The 20,118-nt window shown below is 42.4% G+C and overlaps 2 protein-coding genes across 17 annotated transcripts; one reads left to right on the top strand and one right to left on the bottom strand.

Moving 5' to 3' along the window:
• Window positions 1-717: 717 nt before the first annotated feature.
• On the bottom strand, window positions 718-9,140 carry rabggta (Rab geranylgeranyltransferase subunit alpha). Of its 4 annotated transcripts, none has more exons than XM_071406155.1 (17): window positions 9,017-9,140; window positions 6,583-6,616; window positions 6,339-6,449; window positions 6,035-6,159; window positions 5,699-5,886; window positions 5,239-5,496; window positions 4,944-5,027; window positions 4,779-4,861; window positions 4,576-4,671; window positions 2,963-3,068; window positions 2,744-2,795; window positions 2,511-2,599; window positions 2,315-2,403; window positions 2,110-2,226; window positions 1,878-1,991; window positions 1,669-1,756; window positions 718-1,566 (listed from the first exon to the last, which is right to left on the bottom strand). In XM_071406155.1, exons 2-17 carry the CDS (start codon window positions 6,583-6,585, stop codon window positions 1,418-1,420), a joined length of 1,752 nt encoding a protein of 583 aa, XP_071262256.1. In that variant the 5' UTR covers window positions 6,586-6,616; window positions 9,017-9,140; the 3' UTR covers window positions 718-1,417. The 4 variants fall into 4 exon arrangements, with proteins under 4 accessions (XP_071262256.1, XP_071262260.1, XP_071262258.1 ...); XM_071406159.1 differs by lacking the exon at window positions 9,017-9,140 and adding an exon at window positions 8,228-8,661; XM_071406157.1 differs by lacking the exon at window positions 9,017-9,140 and adding an exon at window positions 6,830-7,930.
• A 74-nt stretch (window positions 9,141-9,214) lies between these two features.
• On the top strand, window positions 9,215-18,292 carry LOC139578494 (putative nuclease HARBI1). Of its 13 annotated transcripts, none has more exons than XM_071406171.1 (13): window positions 9,215-12,993; window positions 13,086-13,130; window positions 13,327-13,384; window positions 13,606-13,650; window positions 13,866-14,973; window positions 15,259-15,329; window positions 15,417-15,593; window positions 15,684-15,745; window positions 15,828-15,914; window positions 16,002-16,043; window positions 16,112-17,053; window positions 17,335-17,446; window positions 17,541-18,292. In XM_071406171.1, exons 5-11 carry the CDS (start codon window positions 14,816-14,818, stop codon window positions 16,337-16,339), a joined length of 825 nt encoding a protein of 274 aa, XP_071262272.1. In that variant the 5' UTR covers window positions 9,215-12,993; window positions 13,086-13,130; window positions 13,327-13,384; window positions 13,606-13,650; window positions 13,866-14,815; the 3' UTR covers window positions 16,340-17,053; window positions 17,335-17,446; window positions 17,541-18,292. The 13 variants fall into 13 exon arrangements, with proteins under 13 accessions (XP_071262272.1, XP_071262268.1, XP_071262274.1 ...); XM_071406167.1 differs by having other exon boundaries at window positions 9,215-11,954; window positions 12,551-12,611; window positions 12,699-12,749; window positions 12,885-13,650; XM_071406173.1 differs by having other exon boundaries at window positions 9,215-13,650; window positions 16,112-16,285; window positions 16,365-16,400; window positions 16,499-17,053.
• Window positions 18,293-20,118: the final 1,826 nt, after the last annotated feature.

Here is a 20,118-nt window from a genome sequence, read left to right on the forward strand (position 1 = left end):
CTATCTGTAAATAAAAAAACAAAATGGTACCATCTGGTTTTCTTAATATAAGGAATTTGAAATGATTTATTATTTTACTTTTGATACTTAAGTATATTTTAGCAATTACATTTACTTTTGATACTTAAGTATATTTAAAACCAAATACTTTTAGACTTTTACTCAAGTAGGATTTTACTGGGTGACTCACTTTTACTTGAGTCATTTTCTAATAAGGTATCTTTACTTTTATTCAAGTGTGACAATTGGGTACTTTTTCCACCACTAATACAATGTACAGAATTGTGTTAATCCATTCATGTTAATCTACTCTGGTGCCACAGACAGACACACCCACCAAGCTAATTTATAACAAGGCAAACATGAAGATGTCTTCACCCACAAATGACGCAGCGCCCCCCCCCCTTGGGCCAATGGAGATCGCATGTGACTAACAACTTTCAGTTAATTACTATAGCCCCTGCCTTGGGCCGATCAGTCTAATTTTGTAAACACCGGAACACTATGGCAAGACGCATCATTCACCCAAGTTTCATCAAAATCGAGCCAGTGCTGTCAGATATCGCATGTGACTAACGTACGAACAAACGGAGACAGATCCACAGTCCCCAACCAGATTCCACCATGGGGGGGACAAGTCATGTGTGGTTACGGTTGAAAATCTGAGTTCTGACTGAACCTCCCTCAGCACACCACAGAAACACACAGGAGACTCTCTGGGAGGCAGTGACACCGCATGTGCTGTTTTATTGGTGGAATAGTCATTTACAGTTGTTTAACAGTATAGATTCATTTCATAAACTTTTTTGCACAACTGTTTCAAAAATACAACCACAGATAAGCATTTTGCAATATTCTTCTGATCAATGTCCTACTGCAACCACCATACAGATGCTGTTTCAGTGCTTACTAAAAGCCACATGTTCACCATGCTCACTCATACACATAGTTAGTAATATTACCCTCTATCAGTGAATCGGCATGCAGTTTGGTGTCTTGAACTGTATGAGAGATAGAGCGCGCACACACGCACAAACTGTACATACACATAAACACACACGTTTGTGAGAATGTCTTAGTGAAGTCTCTGATAGAAGGTCCAATGTTATCAGGCATTAAAATGAGTGGAGGGTCGCTGTGAATCAATATCACCACACAAGAGGAATACATAGTGGAAAGGAGACAAAACACTTAAACACCCCTCTGCTTCTCACATACATGCATGCCCACAAACATGGACACACAAACAAATGCTGCTGATGGTAGTACGCCGGGAATATGGGGAAGTTACCCCTAGACACTAATCTAATGTCAATTTTTCCATTTCCCCCCTAGAATGGTTATGGTTTGGGGGTGATAAGCTGATCCTAAATCTGTGTCTAAGGGAAACTTAGAATGAGCCCTGCTGTTTGTCCAATCAGATCAGGAGGTCAGTGACTGAGGGCAGTAGCTCAGTTAACTCAGATTGAATGTTGGCAATCTGGGTGACAGGGTTGCCACGGAGATCAAGGCAGGTCAGCTTTGGGCAGGAAGTCAGGAGTTGAAGGTCAGAGAGTTTGGATATTTCTGCATATTACGGTCAAAGAAAATTACAACATCTCTAACAGTATTAGAAAACATTAATGTATTGCAACATTGAAACTGATCAAAAGAGAAAGGCAAGGATACGGTTGTTCTTCAAGGACACTTCTTGCAACTTGGGGAGATAGTACAGTCCATCCAAATTCTCAATAGCGTTGTCATCAGCCTCCAATACCTGGGAAATGGAAGGCCATATTGTTAGACAAACATCAAAATATTAAATACAAAAACTAGAGTACAGCACATTAATAAATATTAATTTGAGCATAACATCAAATGTTTTTTAATTACTATACCTCGAGGCACTGCAGCATGGCAAACTGAGGAGGCAGCCTAAGCAGCTGATTGCATGATAGATTGATATGAGTGACCAATAGCAGCTGGTCCAGGTGACATAACATGGTCAGGTTCTGTAGAGGTGAAGTTGAAAGACATTAGGTGGACTTACAGCCACAAAGAAGAGAATGGTGAATCAAACTCTGGATGGACAAGGATAGACAGATACAGACAGGAACAGACAGCACTAACCTTGTCAGAGAGACTGAAGACCCGGACCTCAGCGTACTCCATCTTGAGAATGGTGTTCTCGATCATGAACTTACTGCACAGGTCACCGTAATACGCAGAGCGCATGGAGTCCACCTCCTGTGTGAGAAAGACAGAGCAGTGATAGAAAACACATCTATTATGTATTAGTGTACACCACTATGTAATAGCCCTGTAAAGCACTAACTTTAAGAGTCTGGAAGTGAGAAAGGGTCTCTCGCTCGTAACCTAGGGGATCTAGTGCCCTCATAAGCAGAACGATGGTCAGCAAGCACCCTGAGAAAGTGAGAAATTACAATTGTCATACATTTTGTGATGTTTCCAATAGTGATAGATAAATAACAAACCCCAACATACACACTACACTCAAAGTGTGTACTTACACTTGTTCTGAGGCTCCAGCTCCAGAAGTTGGTTGCAGGACTGTAGTTCAGACTGCAACACAGAGGTCTTTTCCACAGACAGCTCACTCCTACCAGAGACAAAAAAGATGCTGAGGTATTTTTTCCCCATTCAGTAAACAGAAAGTCTGATATGCCAACCAGAGAGCCTTCTAAAGCTCTGCTATTCACACCACGCACGCACACACGCACGCACGCACACACACACACAGTACCTGAAGAGCTCCTGGTCAGTGGCAGAATCCCTGCACCAACTCTCAGACCGACCTGTGAAAGATGGAGGCAATACTGTGAGGTGAGGCTAGAGGGCAGCAGAGAGCAAGGACTGAAGTCTTAAACATTATATACCCATCGCAGACATGTTAACACAAAAAAAGACAAGAGCATGTACTCAGTCACACAGAAGGTGCATTATCACATAAACATTATTTCACCTGTGTACAGAGCACAGTCTCTGTGAGTGTGTTTCTCAGTCCAGTGCACGGTCAGGTTGTGTTCATTAATGATGTCACTGATAGTGCCAGGAGGAAGCTCACAGATCTGACACCATGTTAAGGTCCACAATCAAATAGAGTAAGTGTGGATGCTTGTGTTTGTTAAAGTGATCAAATGTATAACGTTATATGTTGCAAATACCTGTTGAGCATTGCCCATCTCGAAGACATAGATCATTGTATGGTAGTGTGTAAAAAAATAAAATAATAACACTTGTTTTATTGTCACATTCACCGGAAAGGTGCAGTGACATTTTTTATTTTACAGGGTCAGCCATAGTAGTAGCGTGTCCGTGGAGCAAATTAGAGTTAAGTGCCTTGGTCAAGGGCACAAGACAGATTTTTCACATTGTCAGCTCGGGTATTCGAACTAGCCATCGTTTGGTTACTGGCCCAACGCACTGCAGAGATAAAGTAATTCTCTATGTCTGTAAAGGTTCATTGGTTTCTTTCTCTACCTGTGTTTCAGTAACAGATATGGAGAGCTCTTATCAAAAAGAGACATGTTAAGAATGATGAAACCTACTGTAGACTACAACACAGGGATGAGAAAGGAATGAAAAAGCAACAGTGAGCACTGAGCAGCACAAAGGAAAAGTGCATTACCACATGCCTAGAACAGAGTAATGTCTTTAGCCTCTTAGATGTTAAAAGTCTCCCTTATTGGGGACTTTGAGCTGTTCTGGACTGGTTCCGTCTGACATGTGTGTACAAAGCGCTTGTGAACGTTGTAGGGTCCCATATAGGGCCAAAAAGCCCCATCTGTCTGCTCTCCGTTTCCACTCTCTCAGCGGAGCTGACTTGAATGTCAGTTTGCACACCCCACATTTGCATAGGGAGTGATGCGTCCCATTTTCTGGCCTATTCAGACAAATAAATGTTCTCTTCCTCTGAGCAAGTGAGACAGCACATGAACGGTGACAGTCTAGCAAGTGAGACAGCACATGAACGGTGACAGTCTAGCAAGTGAGACAGCACATGAACGGTGACAGTCTAGCAAGTGAGACAGCACATGAACGGTGACAGTCTAGCAAGTGCAGCCGTTGTGGTTTCATCTCACTGTGATGTTCTCAGCTGGATTTAGAGCTCACAACATGAAAAAACACTAAAGAATTTCATAGAATTGTAGAAAAACCACTTTCTCAAAGACAGACTAAATCACTTTGTGCTTAAAGCTGACGTTGTAACGATTCTGCACACATTTGAATGGTGTCTACACGGCTCGGTGGACGTTTAGAAAAATTGTGTGATCAGTTAAATGAAATTGGGCCAATATTGTACTGTCACTAAGTATTATCATATTTATTTTAGTTATAAGAAATGTGATTGTAATATAATTTGAGTGTTACTATATTTAGTAAGCATTTCAGTCATTTCAAACCCTACAGGTCCACTTTTGTTATATAGGAAAAAAGCCATATGATTTGTACTATGTACTTGAGCTTGTGTCCTCAAAAGTGACTACATAATTATGGTTGGGTATGCCTTTTGGCAGAAATCAACATTTTGCCCCATCATTCACATTTTACCCATGACCATGAAGGAAAGGATACCCAGACAGGGCTGTGTCTGAAGTGAGGATGGACACTCCTCCATTCCACACGCTGGGGCTGACCATCCAACACCAGCATCAGACCACTAGATGAAGCCTGAAAGGAGAGAGTCAGGGAGGAATGGAGTTTAACTGTAGAAGAAGCAGAGGACATACACGTTACAGTAAGGTGTCTACTTTGAGGGTATACATTGGAGTACTCACGTTGACAGGTCTGGAGAAGGCCACAGCCACTCTCTCCTCCTCACGGCTGACAAACACACAGCTTATCATCTCCTCTCGCTCCGCTGAGAAAGGCAGAGAAACAGAGCTCACAGCTGGAAGATAATAAAGACAATTTATATAGAAAATACAAAATTATACACGCACCTCTGCCTAGCAACCACCTGTAGTAGAACCAGGCACTCTGGTCATTGGGGTCAGTGAAGAAGGCATTCTGTACGAGCTCATACTCTGAAAATAAAAACAAAAGGGTTTAGTAATGTATGATGATAACACAGACCATCAGCACACATCAACTCAATATTCCGCCTTCCATCCAACCCATGGTATTCCTAGTGACAGTGCCCTCTGTCTGCCTGTTTAAAGTATTACACAACTGTATTCCACTGACAATATATCTATATATGTTTGTAACTCTGCCTGGCCATGGTGTTGTCCATACCTTTGAGCAGCTGTTCCTCACAGACGCGATGAGAGTGTGTCTGAGGGGAGGGTGGAGGGGAGGAGTGGGAGGGCTGGTGGCAGGGCGAGGGGGGGTCGGGGGACTCAGGGTGGAGTAGGGGAAGGAGGGTGCTCCGGTAGTGCCAGCTGGAGTAATTGGAGAAGTTGGAGCCGATGAGACGGTCAGTGAACTGCAGCTCCTGGTCCACAGGCACACCAGACATCTTCACCACCATCCGGCGATAGTCCCAGCAGTGAACTGAGAAAGATGAGGGGAAATTGAATATGAAAAAAAATATATATGAATGGAGAGACCAGGATGTCAAAACATATTTTGATCCTCTGCCACATTAATTTCTATCTCTTGTCCCTATCAAGCTCCCTCTCATCCACCTCTCCACCCATCCTCCTTCAAAACTGTAGTCCCTCCCTCACTATCATCCTCCTACCCTCTAACTCACAGTTGCGGTCATCCAGACTGAGGCAGCGGTCACACAGGCCCAGCTCTCTGGCCCAGTCGGGTCTGGGCAGACGGGCTGAAACCCAGCCTCGGTGGTGCCAGCTGCCATACGACTTGGGGTTCACCTTCAGACACGACTCCAGAAACAACAACTCAGCCTCATACATCTTCTGCACGTCATCCTCCTCACTGATACAGAGAAAAGGATAAGACATGTATGAGTATGATGCACTTACATAATGAACAAGTATTGGTACTTTCAGATAATAATAGCTACAAGAGACTCAGCTGTGCCACCATGGGCAAAAATGCATTATAAGAGTTGTAGTGTCCTCACCGTACAGTCTCCAGGTGCAACAGGATCTCTCTCCTGTAGTTCCAGAGAGTGGCAAAATCAGGATTGGAGGATAGCAGCTGCTGGGTCAACTGAAGGGCCTCATCATCCAACACACCCTCCATCCTCTAAAACCAGCAAGAGAAAAGGAAAGTGATGAAATGTGATCTTCAAAGTTACTGCACAGCTCTGTCATCCCATCCAAGCAACTGCATAATCAGGGCATTACCAGGCTTAAACCATAGCCATAGTTAAACCTATTGGTTTATCTTCTGATTTTGACTGAATATGTCTATGTCAAACAGACCTTAGTAAAGATGGCATCTCGTGATGCCACATAAATCTTGAGTTTCTTCTCTCTCTCTTTTCTCTTCTCTTCCTCCTGCTGGGCTGTGGACTTCAGCTTTACACGTCCATGCTGTGAGAAAGACAGACAGGAATACACTCAATTAGCACATTGCATTGATATCCAGTAATGATTAAAATATGACAATAATTAAATCAAACTTAAACACAGTGTGAACGCAGAAAAATAATCACTCTTCACTCACCATCGTGTCAGTTCAGGGAATAGGCTGTGCAAATCTAAAACCAAAGAGCAGATTGAGATGGCGAATCAAGAATTAAGTATGTGAAATCAAGAATTAAGTATATGAAACACGGAACCGTCAGGCGCCTGCGCGTACACACTCAAAGCAATTGCGGCCTGCATCTGCGAGAACACCTCTTTATACTACTTTTGGTCAATTTTTAAGCTAGGACAGACGGGAGGTGGGGGCGCACCAGTGCAGTAGGTACCATAACGTTGGATGCCAACCGCCGATAAACACTACAGATGAGGTGAGGGCGACAACGGTAGACGATGTCCTTCGCCCCTGCCTGCTGAGGACGGTTGTTTTCCCGCAGTTCTGTTAACAACAGCGAGGGCAGGTGTTCGGCAGGCGGGAGCGAAGGACACTTAACGTTATGCGCTAGCTAGTTAGTACTAGGCCTCCCGTAAAAAGAAAGCTAGCTAGTAAGCTAACACACGGTGTCGCCCCTGCATGCTGTGTACCGGAGTTAGTGATGGGTTGTTCGCGAACGAGTCGGCTCTAAGAGCCGGCTCTTGTAGGTGAACGTTGGGAGCCGGCTCGCATATCAGAAGAGCCTAAACTATAAAAGTATTAAAAAAATAAGATATGAATAATCAAAAGATTTAAATGAATATAATTAACTCATTCAAAGAACGAATGGATGCTGTTTGACGAGAGAGCAACTGGGGATGCAGCACGAAGGATTCCCTCAGCAGATGCCATAATGGAGGTCCGATCCTATTTGGAGGAGCCCCTCCAAAGATCTACAGATCCTTAGCTGGTGGAAGAACAAGGCCTCTGTCTACCCACGACTTACTAAAGCCATGACAGGGAGACTCTGCAGTGGCCACATCCGTTCCCTCTGAGAGGGTCTTCTCGAAAACGGGACAAATAATTACTGAGAGAAGAAACCGCATCAGCCCTTCGAAAGTGAGGCAGCTTGCATTTCTGAATGCAAATCTCTCATAAAAGCAAAATATGGTCAGCATTGCTGTGTGCTGTTGTTTATAACATGGCAATAAAGAAGAGAGAGAAAAGAGGGACCAGCTTAATGTTTTAAGTGGGATGCTGCAGTTTTGCACATTGTTAATTATTTTTCTTCGATATGGTGCAATATTCTATTATTATGTTGTTCAGATTGTATTCGTTTTGAATTGTTACATTTATATGCACTTTGTTTATATACATTAAAAAAGTTACACTTTAAATGCACATGTGTAATAGCATCCTTCTTTTTTACATTTATTTCAATTTGTGGGATGCTGCAGTTTTGCAAATTGTTATTTATTTTTCTTTGATATGGTGCAATATTCTATTATGCTGTTCAGATTGTATTAGTTTTGAATTGTTAGATTTATATGCACTTTGTTTATATACATTAAAAAGTTATACTTTAAATGCAAATGTTTAATAGCTATTAATAGCATTATTTTTCATAACAAACCAAATCATTTTTAAATACATTGTGGTTAAGGTAGAGTATGATTTCATTTAATAATTTAATTAGAATTGTTTTAACACCAATCATAGTCAAACTATCGCAAACTGTTTGACATTTCACTTTTTGGTGAGCTGAGCCGAAAGAGCCGGTTCACTGAAAAGAGCCAGAATGCCCATCACTAACCTGAGTAGCTAGCGGGGGCGACACCGGTAGACAGTGTCTTTCAGCCTCGCCTGTTTTCCGGCAGTTCTGTTAACAACGGTGAGGTCAGGCGGGAGCGAAGGACACTGTCAAACGGTGTCACTCCCGCTAGCTAGTTAAGGACTCCGGAACACATCAGAGTGGTGCAAAAACTCTGATAATACTTTTTATTTTGCTTTCCATCTAAATTCAAATTGTCACAAGCATGAAGATGTCGTGCTTGTGGGGGGTAGAGGGGAACAAGGCAGTTGCAGAGAGATGGCAGGAGCAGTGGAATAGAGGGACCAAGGGCAGGCATTTATTCCTAGTGAAGAGGAAAGTCGGAGAGGGGAGGACAGCAGGAAGGGACAGAAGAGGAGGCGTTCATGCAGAAACCAATGGGATGCTCGAGAGGGGGGGCGTTCATACAGATGCAGGAATTCCCACATGCAGGAACGCCCCGAATTGCGGGCCGTAATCACACACGCTTGCCCAAAACCGCACCAACCTTCTGATGGCAGCAAAACAACGAGTGAGGGGAATACTGAGTTGTGTCAAGTCGACTACAGCATAATAATAATCCGTTTGCTGAATACATGAAGATCGACTCTCCAGTCGAAAGTATTTGTAAACATACATGATTAGCGCTTCGACTTGGCAATCGCCCATCAACAAAACAGGACCCCAAGCTGTCGGACTCACCGTTGAGTATACCCGCTTATTCACATGTAGATTCGATAAAAACACATTTACTAACATAAATCCCAACATAATAACACCACATATACTCACTCCAAAAGTCTACTGCTGTTGTAGCAATGTGTGGATTCGTTTACTTTGGTTTTCAGACGAAATATTGATGTGTGCCTGTGTCACCCCAGTGGCAGTGAGGCGAACAACTACAATTTGAACTTCCGGCCCGTGGAAATTGACGTCACGACCAATGGAGTTTGTGATATGTATGGCCCCCTCTTGTGGACGGACATACACGTTTCAGTTTCAAGTTTTACTTGTCACAAATACAGTGAAATGTTTAACTTGCAAGCCCTACCCAACAGTGCAGGATTCAATATAAAATAGTATAACTAATACAAAATGTAGAACACGAGAAATAAGAAATAAGAGAGGAAGTTATATACAGGGTCAGCGCCAGTACCAAATGTACAATGTGAAGGGATACTGGAGTATTTGAGGTAGATATGTACATGTACTGTAGGCAAGTGTTGCGAGATAACTCAATCCGTTGGAATACTGTGAGACAAGCATTTATATAAAAGACCACTCCGTAAGCCACGCCCCAGTGGGCAGAGCTAGGCATGTTGCACTTAGACACGTTTTAATACAAAAAGCCTCTACTTTTACAATGGGTCTTCCACATGGCAGGATTAGACAGATGGGTAAACAGATAAGATTTACTAAGGTCCCAGCCCATATGGGGGTGGAGGGGAACAAGGCAGGCAGTTGATGTACTGGCTAAACAAGCACATAGAAGTGGGGATGTTGATGTCGTAGTTTCAATGGGCAAGACAGAGGCAAAAAGCCTGATATGGACAGTAATGGTGCAGAGATGGCAGGAGCAGTGGAATAGAGATACTAAGGGCAGGCATTTATTTCTAGTAAAGAGGAAAGTCGGGGAGGGGAGGACAGCAGGAAGGGACAGAAGAGAGGAGGCTATTTTTACAAGAATAAGGGTGGGATACAGCCAGTTGAATAAGACCTTACATGTGATAGGAAATCATCCAACAGGAAAGTGTGAGTATTGCCAGGAAACAGAGACTGTGGAGCATGTATTGCTACAGTGTGGGCTGTATCAGAGGGAAAGAGAGAGACTGAGATCTAGTATGAAGGAGAAGGGGATACAGGAAAGTAGTTTAAAGAGTATTTTGAGTAGAACGTCATTGGATATAGTCTCAAATATTTTGTTATCTTTTTTAAGAGTAACGGGAGCTGGCAGGTAGGATTTCGTTTCTCGCCGTCTCTGGCCCACACTCCAGTACAGTAGGTGGCGGTAATGCACCATAACGTTGGATGCCAACGCTGATAAACCCCACTGAAGAAGAAGAATGGCTCTTCCAGGGCAGAAGAGTTGAGTCGTGTACGTTGTTCGCATGAGGTTCCTTGATTGGTGAAGCGTGTAGAGTTTATCCATAGTTTGGGGAATGGAAAATGGCAGAGAGTAGTGTGGATAAAATTGAGGAAAAGTTGGTGAAGCAACAGCTGTGCTGGAATGCGAACAAAGTGTCAGTTCTGATGACATGGAGCGGGAGGATGAGGTTCAAGGACTGGAATGGCCGGTAGTGGAAAGACATAGGAAGAAGAGAGATCATGATACAGAAAGTAGTGGAGCATCTAGCAAAGAAAGCATAAAGAGGACCAAGGTAAGAAGCAATAGTAGGGATGTGTTGGAGTGGAAAATGGTGATAGTGTTTGATGAGACCAAAGGGTCTCACTTACACACTATCAGACTTACTAATGCCATAGAGAATATGTATTGCTCTATTGTGGTGTTGCCCAGCCAGTCTCCCCAGGTTAACAGCACCATGGCATGACTCCAAACCTTTTCTCCCAGGTACGTCAGGCAGGTATCTGTCTTATTCGCCATTCAGTGAATGAGGAGAATACAGGAATCACAATGAGAAGCATATGGGGTCCAGGGCAGCATAGGGCCACACTCCGCACTGAGTCCTCAGAATCAAATTCAGTGGTGAACTCACACTTCCAGCCAGCCGTATCAACTAAGACCACCTGTCTACCAGCCACTTCACCCTGTCGTCTCACACTGTGCGCCAGTCTATCAGTATCAAACACCTTGCCCAGGATGGTGTTCCCTGCCATGCTCCTCCCAACACAGTTCGCACCCAGAAGCACAGCCCTCACCTCCACATCATGTTTACCTCCTCCTATAAGGCAAACAAAAAGATGGACAGACAAAGGGGAGAGATGACAATATTTGTTTATAGAGCATTGCATTTCACTAATTGATTAACGCCCACCCCCCACAGAAAACATTCATCCCATAGATTCCAAACCTATTCCCAATATACACTCACCACCCACAGTTGCTCTGTTCTTCTTCATCTTCATTAGCCTCAGCATCCCTCAGTTCTTCACATCCTATCTCTTCTGCAGCAACTTTACAATCATATCATTGTGAATTTGATAACAACCACTCTGTGCTACCATCCTCTCTATATTTTGCAACAGTCAGTGACCTGAGTCACATTCTCCCTGTTTCTGTTGTCTATGATATGCCACCTGTTCTCACAGTTTTCTACAAGCCTTTGAAGGATGCCTTCCTCACTTGAAATGTGCTGCTCTAATGTCGTGTCCACAAGCCAATTCCCTCTGGTAAAGAGCACCATGGTGTGTCTCCATACCCTCTGCTCAAGGAGCTGGTTCAGGTGTTCCTCCACTGTGTCTGTGTGCAGTATGTGCAAGGAAAGCACAAGGAGGAAGGCATGTGGGACACAGCAAGAGCAATTTCCTGCTTGTCCTGTGCTGAGGTCACCGCCAACAAGTTATTCCACCACCAGCCAGGTGTGTCTACCACAGTGGCGTGTCTGCCAGCAACAGCTGTCTGTCAGCTTACACACTGGGCAGTCCTCTTCGTTGTGTCAAACTCCTCCGCACCCAGGATTGTGTTTCCTGCCAAGTTTTTGCCAGAATGCCCTTCCCCAACAGCACAAGTTGAAGGTCTGCCTGTGTGATGGGGGAGAGAGAAATAAAGAAGGTAAATACAAATGCAGTCATGGTTATTCACCATTGTCTAATTATTACTATGCCTAATTTACATATATTATACTTTATATACTGTACCTGTAAAGTAGAATACCAGATTCCCATGGTGTAAATTCTATGTTTAATAGAAGATGAGGTGAATAATTTTCCTAAATAAGCAAAAATAAATGTTTGTCTTGTCTGTAGGCCAGGGTTATATCTCCTTATTATTAAATATTGATTTGATTGTAGTCGGGACCCATCCATTAGGGCATTAGGGGTGGTACTCCACTTGTGATTGGTAAAAAAACATGACTTTTTCTGGTGAAAAATGAATAATATATTCATTCATTGGATTATGTTTAAATTGTCCATAAAAGCGTGGTTAATTAGTGTACATTTTACTGTTCCAAAAATATTTTATCATATGACTTTCACAGCACAAAGTAAATGACTGTCCTGGGGGAGTTCAGATGAACACCCAGGTCTTCTGGACCTGCTCTGTCGAGAAGCCCCTGACTGCGCTCTTCAAAACTCTTATGCATGCTGGAGCATAAAAAGCTGTTGAATTCTAGTTTTTCTTTACTTACACATACACTGTGTTGACAGAAACATTGCTCAGATCTTGTCCCCTGGACCTTGGAGGACTTTTGGTGTGGATGATGATCAGGTTAGATATTCCTTCAAATGATTCCACTGAACTCTACCATTTGATTGTCATTCCTTTATTGAAAATTGTACCTTGTTCACACCACAGGGCCTACCAAAGCAAGGTTTCTCAAACAACTGTGGGGTGTTTGTTTTGATGGTAAAATGCTGGCTATTCAGTATATTATATTAGTCATACTTTCTGTTATAACATATGAAAAGTTATCATTATTTCTGCAAGCACACTTGTTATTGCTCATACTTTTTCTTGTTTATTATTTTTGTCACTTTTTAGGACCTGTTTCCTACAGTTTTTACACTACATACACAATTCATACATCAAACTCCTGCAGAGCTGGATGCTGATGTGACATGTGTCTTCTACATCTTGAAATATATTCCTGGTGGGGGGGTGGTATTATTAATATTTACTATTATCATTATTGTTGTTATCATAACTATCAAACTTAACAACCTACTCTTTCTTAACTTACAGTACGCTCTGTACATTGCAATGGAAGCACAGTGTGATTTCACTGAGGTATGTATAAATTATGAAATTCTCATCACTAGTGGCGACTAGGCGATGGTGGTGCCAACTTTCCCATGCCGTAAGTCTTGAACATTATAAAAACGTTTCATTTGTGTCCTTAAAATCACTTGTTTCACTGTAGCCAGACTGACCTGAATATATTTTCATATTGAATGTATGTAATGTATGTCATTCACTCACTAAGGTCTGAAGAAGACAGGTTGAAAGATCGAAAAAGGTGGCGAAAACAAAACGCTCTACAGGTAGGAGGTGTCATATGATGAGTGGTATATTCTTAAACCAATGTTTAAAGACATAAACCCCCCCCCCCCCCCCCAAGAAGTCACAGCATGTCACATCAGCATCCAGCTCTGCAGGATCAGGTACTGTATAGGCTATTAGCTAAAGTAAGGTGCATTCTTGTACACACATCCCGAGAGGTTCCCTTACATTACTTAATGACCACAATCTGTTTTCTTTCTAGACGATACTGAAAACAAAACATGACGAACTGGGAGCTGTGAACTGGGTATGTAGTTTACTGTGTGTAATGCTGAAGGCTTGATGCATGGCAATATATAATAGTTGTGATGACTTGTTGAGTAGTTATAGATATCACTGAAAACCTTTTTTAGTAATAGTGGCTTTTGTTTGCATGGTGGTATTGTGAAAGTGGGGTGTAATTTGACCTGGATCACCCAATGAGACACTACTCTGCATATTTATTCTTACTTTTTCTTCAAGGAAGCATATGTTCTTCTAAGGGACACCCTAGAGGCAGCAAGGTGGTGCGAACGCCAAACATTTAAAGGCACTGTTCCCCTCCCTAGTGTAATTGGGATGGAAAGGGAAGACCGCATCACAACCCTTAAAGAACTACGGTTGTATGATGGCCTGGATGAAGATGAAAATATTCTCCTCAAGGAACCATTCATGTTCTCGTTCCAGTTACAGAGAGTTCTATGTGGAGGCAGTTGACAACAAGAAAATGACTGACTGCCTCTTTTGAGGAGCAGGAGTGAAGCCATTTTTGAGGAGTGGTCAAACATTATTTTTGTCTGCTGTGTTAATTGTTTCAATTGTTAATTGTGTTGTTTAGTAAAGATGACGTAGAAGTCACCCGAGTCTCTGATCTCTATACTGGAGCTGGTATAACTTAATGTACAAAGCACATTCAGTATGTCTGTATGGTATAGTCTGTCTCCACTCTCATGAGGAATGTAAATAGCATTATAAATCAGGATAGGTAGTAACTGTATATATATGCTTAATGAAATAATATAATTACAAAGTTATAACATTTATCAACACAATTTTAACACTACATGACATAACAAGTCCAGTAGCTTGTCTCAAATATAGCATGAAGCAAAAATTGTTACAACTCATGTGCTGGTACCACTTTTATAATATTTCTTACGATCTTGTTGCACAAACGTGTGTGTTTGTATTCAGTGTGACTGTCAAAGCTCAGGGGCCTGTTGCACAAAAGTAGAATTAAGACATCCGGGATAAATGACTCAGCTGAGCTCAATGAAGCCAAAACATGTGCGTCCAGGCTTAATTGGTTGCACAAAGACCAAGGATGAGCAGACACGGATTCATTAAGCCAGGTGAAACCAATCCTGGATAGGTGCGCGCTCACGGCTCACTCAAATAGACCCCGCCACAGATCACAGATTAACTGATTTACCATGGCAACTAGAGCCGCGTACTTTTCACCGTCGGAAGCACAAATCCTCATGGAGGCATACGAGGAGGTAAAAGATATAATTAAGAAGAAAGGCAACACCGCCACAGTGATAAAGCAAAGAGAAAAAGCGTGGCAAAGTATTGCAGACCGCCTGAATGCGTAAGTAGTGCACAATTACACACTCACCGCTCCGCTGAAACATCACAATTACAATTCAAATATTTAATTCACATCTCCAAAAATGCAGTTGTACTGTAATTATGAAACGGTTAAATTTTTAATTGAAATGCACTGCAGATATGAGTGAAATTGTGTAAAGTAACTCCATCACACTGTATAAAGCTATGATACATTTTTTGATATTTTTACTGAAAACAAGACAAAAATACCAAGTAATTTTTTGCAGTGTGACTCCATTAAGTGTGTGTGTGTGTGTGTGTGTAGATTAAACATGAACGGGCCAAAACGGACATGGCAGCAGGTCAAAATCAAATACAAGAACATTCTGCAGAATGGTATGGTCCCTGACTAATATTTAACAAAGCACAAGCATATATTGTACCCAGAAGGTGCCTGCTCACACATTGTCTGTACTGTTTTAGCAGTGAAAAAGAATACCCACAGACAAGGCACGGGTGGTGGGTCACCAAAGGCTGACCTTACCCCAGCAGAGGACATGGCCTTGGAGCTAAATAAAGGCAGGCCCGTCTTAGAGGGGATCCCTGGGGGGAAAGAGACGAGCATAGGTTCCTCCCAAGATGCCACCCGCTTCATTCAAGGTATGTCCTTCCATCTCTACATGGGATACAACCACATTCATATTGAATCAATTTGGACTGTCTGACTTTGGTTTACCTATTGCCTTGCAGTGTCTGGCAGCACTGTGTTCCTGTTAGAGCCACCAGCACAAGCACCAGACGATGCTGATCCAGTGAGTACTCCATCAAAGGCATACTGTAGGCCTGGCATGTCTTGTCTACTAGCTTCAATATGAATCCGATTAAATGTGATAGGGTGAAGGCCCCAGTGCAGCAGCAACAGCACATGATGGAGACGATGATGAGGAGGAGACCATCTCTCTGGATTCCAGAAGGCATGAGGTATCATGTTAAGACTGTGAAAGTACTATTTACTCTACAATGGTGAGGAGTCCTCATCAAAATCAAAAAATCTAATTTCTTTTACAGGACCCAGATGCTATACAGTGGGAAAACCAGCCTGGCAACATAGTGCGTATTAATAAAAGGACACCACATCCTGCCAAATTCCAGCTGCGCTAATTGTATTGTGTTCACAGAGCTCACAAGCTATCAGAAAGTTGTATGGCAACCACCTCCGGCGCCAAATAGAACTGGCAGACATAGACATTCAGTACAAGAAGAAAAAGATGGAAAATCTTGCACTGGAGTCCGAAATAAAAAAGAGGACAATTAGGAAACTGGACCTTGAAATAAAAAAACTTGAGAGGGAGGTGAGATATGCCTTCAATGTACACTGTATGCTAACTGTAACACAAATGTATTAATCATTATTTTTCTTTCCTCCCCCAGCTCCAAGAAGATGACACAGCTCAAAATAAAAATTAGGTATATTCTCGTAAAGTCAAGTGAGCCATGACATATGAGCTCTTATTGTGAGCACACAGGACGGTGGCATCTTTCTAAGGTTTTTTTTATTTTCCCAGCAATCAGTACAACCAAGTCATCGTTATAAGGCATCGCCCTCTTTTGCCCACCCCCCCAGCACCAGGTGTGGCCACTAGCCTATATGAAGGCCCAAAATTGTGTGTTCCTTTCTGCTCTGACAATGGCATGCCCATTCGTGCGAGATGTGGTGGATGAAGAAGCACTTGTGCTGAGGAGAGCCTTCAGGCGAGAAAGGGTCTTCAGGGACCGGTTGGACCCACTGGCCTTCCCTGATGACCATCTATATGAAAGATACAGGTTTTCTGCAGATGGCATCAGGTATCTATGCAGACTACTGGGTCCCAGGATTAAGCACCGCACTGCACGGAGCCATGCACTGAGTGTGGAGCAAATGGTTTGTGTGGCCTTGCGCTTTTTTGCTAGTGGAGCCTTCCTGTACTCAGTGGGGGATGCAGAACAGCTGAACAAGGCCACAATTTGCCGCACAATAAGGAGTGTGTGTCTGGCTATCAAAGCATTAGCAGATGTCTTCATCTCCTTCCCTGGCCACAGAAGACTCTGTGACATCAAAGAGGAGTTCTATAGGATTGCAGGTAAGAGGATCTACAAATTACAGGACAACTGTTAACACATAGTAGGATACTCATTACTTTGTGTGACAGGTTTCCCCAATGTCATTGGTGCAGTGGACTGCACACACATAAGGATAAAAGCCCCCTCAGGTGCCCATGAGGCCGATTTTGTGAATAGGAAATCCTTTCACAGCATTAATGTTCAGGTGAACATAACTTTTTGATATTGTCCATTGACGAACACTCTGCATTGCCAGTGATGTGCATTGATTGGTGTAATATTCCTCATCTTATGATTTCAGATGGTCTGCAATGCTGACTGTGTGATCAGCAATGTTGTGGCAAAATGGCCTGGCTCAGTCCATGACTCCAGAATCTTTCGGGCCTCTGAAATCTATCAGTGCCTATCACAAGGTAAGCCACACAACCCCTATTTATAACCATCATGGCTGTGTCAAGAATATCACTGTGTTTATGAGGTAGTAATGATGAGATTTTGTGTTGACAGGTGAATTCTCTGGTGTGTTGCTGGGAGACAGGGGGTATGGCTGCCAGCCTTTTCTCCTGACACCTTTCACAGACCCCCAGGAAGCACAGCAGGCCTACAACCATGCCCATGCCAGGACCAGGGCCAGAGTTGAAATGACCTTTGGCCTCCTGAAGGCACGCTTTCACTGCCTTCACAAATTAAGGGTCAGCCCTGTTAGGGCATGTGATATTACTGTGGCTTGTGCTGTCCTCCACAATGTGGCCTGCCTGAGGAAGGAGAGGGCCCCCAGAGTGCCACCAGCCATGGACTGGGACAATCCGGCAATCTTCCCTGATGACGACAGTGGTCGGCTGCTGAGGGACCAATATGTGTTGAATTATTTTAGTTAGTATGTGTGCTTTCAATTTTGGTTAAATATGTCCTGCGGTGGCAGAGGAATTTGGGTTTTTTTGGGTTCGTTTTTTGACGAATTTGGCCTCTTATGATGTTTGTGCGGTATACTGTGTGTAATACAAGGCTGCAGGGAGGCTACTGCATCCATTCATTTGTCTGTTCAGTTGATGTGTATGGATTTGTCCTGCATTTATTTTAGTGTGCAGACATGCAGGGTGTGTTATATACAGACCTTTGAATGTGTATGTATCATTTTGTATAATATGCTTGGATTCTGTGCTTTCCATCTTGTAGAGTCACTGTGACTTCAGTTTCGAAAGGAGCTGATGGTTTACCTGCTTTGTTTTGTCCTTATTCAATAAAGGAACATAATGTTACACATTGTGTTTTTATATTCATATGGAATGTGTATTTGTTTATATGACAGAGTACTAGGGCCACACTGAAGAAAAATGATAAAGTCATACATTTATGAGGCTGGTTCTTTCTGCAGAAAAGCTACATATTGTTTTTACAGTTTTGATACTTATGACAATGTGATACTTAATATTCTGGCACATCAGCATGTCTTTGTTTATGAAACCATACTGAAGTACAATTTCACGAAATGCCCCACATCTGTCATTTTAACAACTGTCCTCCTTTAAAACTGGTTACAATATTATGACTTGTGTTTTTTTCCCCTCTGTGGCCCTAATATTCTATCATTTTATATATAGCCTTATAGTCTATGGGAAACTGTAAATTATCTAATGATAGCAACATCATCTAAAAATCATTTTTTATCCAAAATCATTGAAATTAATGATCACAAACGTTTAAATAATAACAGTGGGTCTAGTTATATGTGATAACAATGTATAGTGAGCAGTGAAATAACTATTGGTTTCCATTTGTGGTGACTGCTGACTGACATTAGGGATGAGATTAAATAGATCCTGGAATTTAGCCTGGTCTGGAGCAGGCTAGCTCCACAGAATAAATCTCCATGGTAATTTATACCATAACATATCCTCCTGCCCCCTATCCATCTTTAGTGCAACTGGATTACGGATCAATTGAGCCAGGATCACCAAGATATCCTGGCTTAATCCCTTATCCTAGTTTTGTGCAACAGGCCCCAGATGTACCAAAAAAATGGTTGACCCTGCCCACATTGAGCCTGGCCCCGAAATGCACACTGCAGTCAGGGGTACTTGGCTCAATCAGGTAGGCTACTCAACAGATGGCGCTAAAGAGCAAGTTGTAATTTACTTGTAAATAAATAATCATGACAGTCATTGGGAGCCTGGGACCTAAACCCGACAACCACATAACATATTTATATCTTTGTCCACATCCATAAACAGTCGAAGGACTGATGGATACGCTAGAACCGTCTCGCGGATCTGGTAGGACAAAAAAAACATGCCTCTGTGCCCAATTTGTTTTATGTTTCCCCTGCTGGATGAGGACTAGATGCTAGCTAGTGGACATTAGCTACCGGCAAGCTAGCTAACGTTACCGGAAGCTAGCTTTCTAGTTCGCATGCCGATAGCTATCCCCAGTTAGATATTTTTTTTCACTTGTCGCATCTGTGCTTGTTGCGTTTTCCCTGTGCTTGTGGCACCGATGCACCCATGAGCTGGCTGTGCACTGCTTGTTCTAAAAATATAACAAACTTTGGCGATCAAAACAGTGGCAGCATGCGCAGAACGGTGGTGGTGATTCTACATGCAAAAGTGAAATAGGTGTATTTTCGTTTTCATATCTATGTAAGGTGACCAGTGCCAGTTCAAAAAAACAATGCTTAAAACCTGTTAAATGTAATCTAAAATGTAACCTATGTAATCCCAAAATGTATTATTTATCATGGGAGGGCTATAAACAATAACTAGTAATGCTGCATAGTTCTAGAAAGGTCTCTGCTAAAAAAAAGTAGCTGTAAACTGCTGAGGGGTACACACCAATATTATGAAAAATTATCTATTTTTCCTATTCAACAAACGTGGGGGAATAAGGATTGAAATTATGTAAATGCTTTTTTTTTTATATATATAGTAACAATCAAATGATAAACAACTTACTATAAGATTTCATCTTTCTTATAACTGTAAAATAAATAATGTCATACTTAGTGATAGTACAAAATTGGCACCATTTCATAAAAGTGACAACAGAGAATATTCTGCCCAGCGTCCTCTGAGCCATTGGTTTTCAAACT

The sequence above is a fragment of the Salvelinus alpinus genome, chromosome 6, assembly GCF_045679555.1.
Source record: "Salvelinus alpinus chromosome 6, SLU_Salpinus.1, whole genome shotgun sequence".
NCBI lineage: Eukaryota > Metazoa > Chordata > Actinopteri > Salmoniformes > Salmonidae > Salvelinus > Salvelinus alpinus.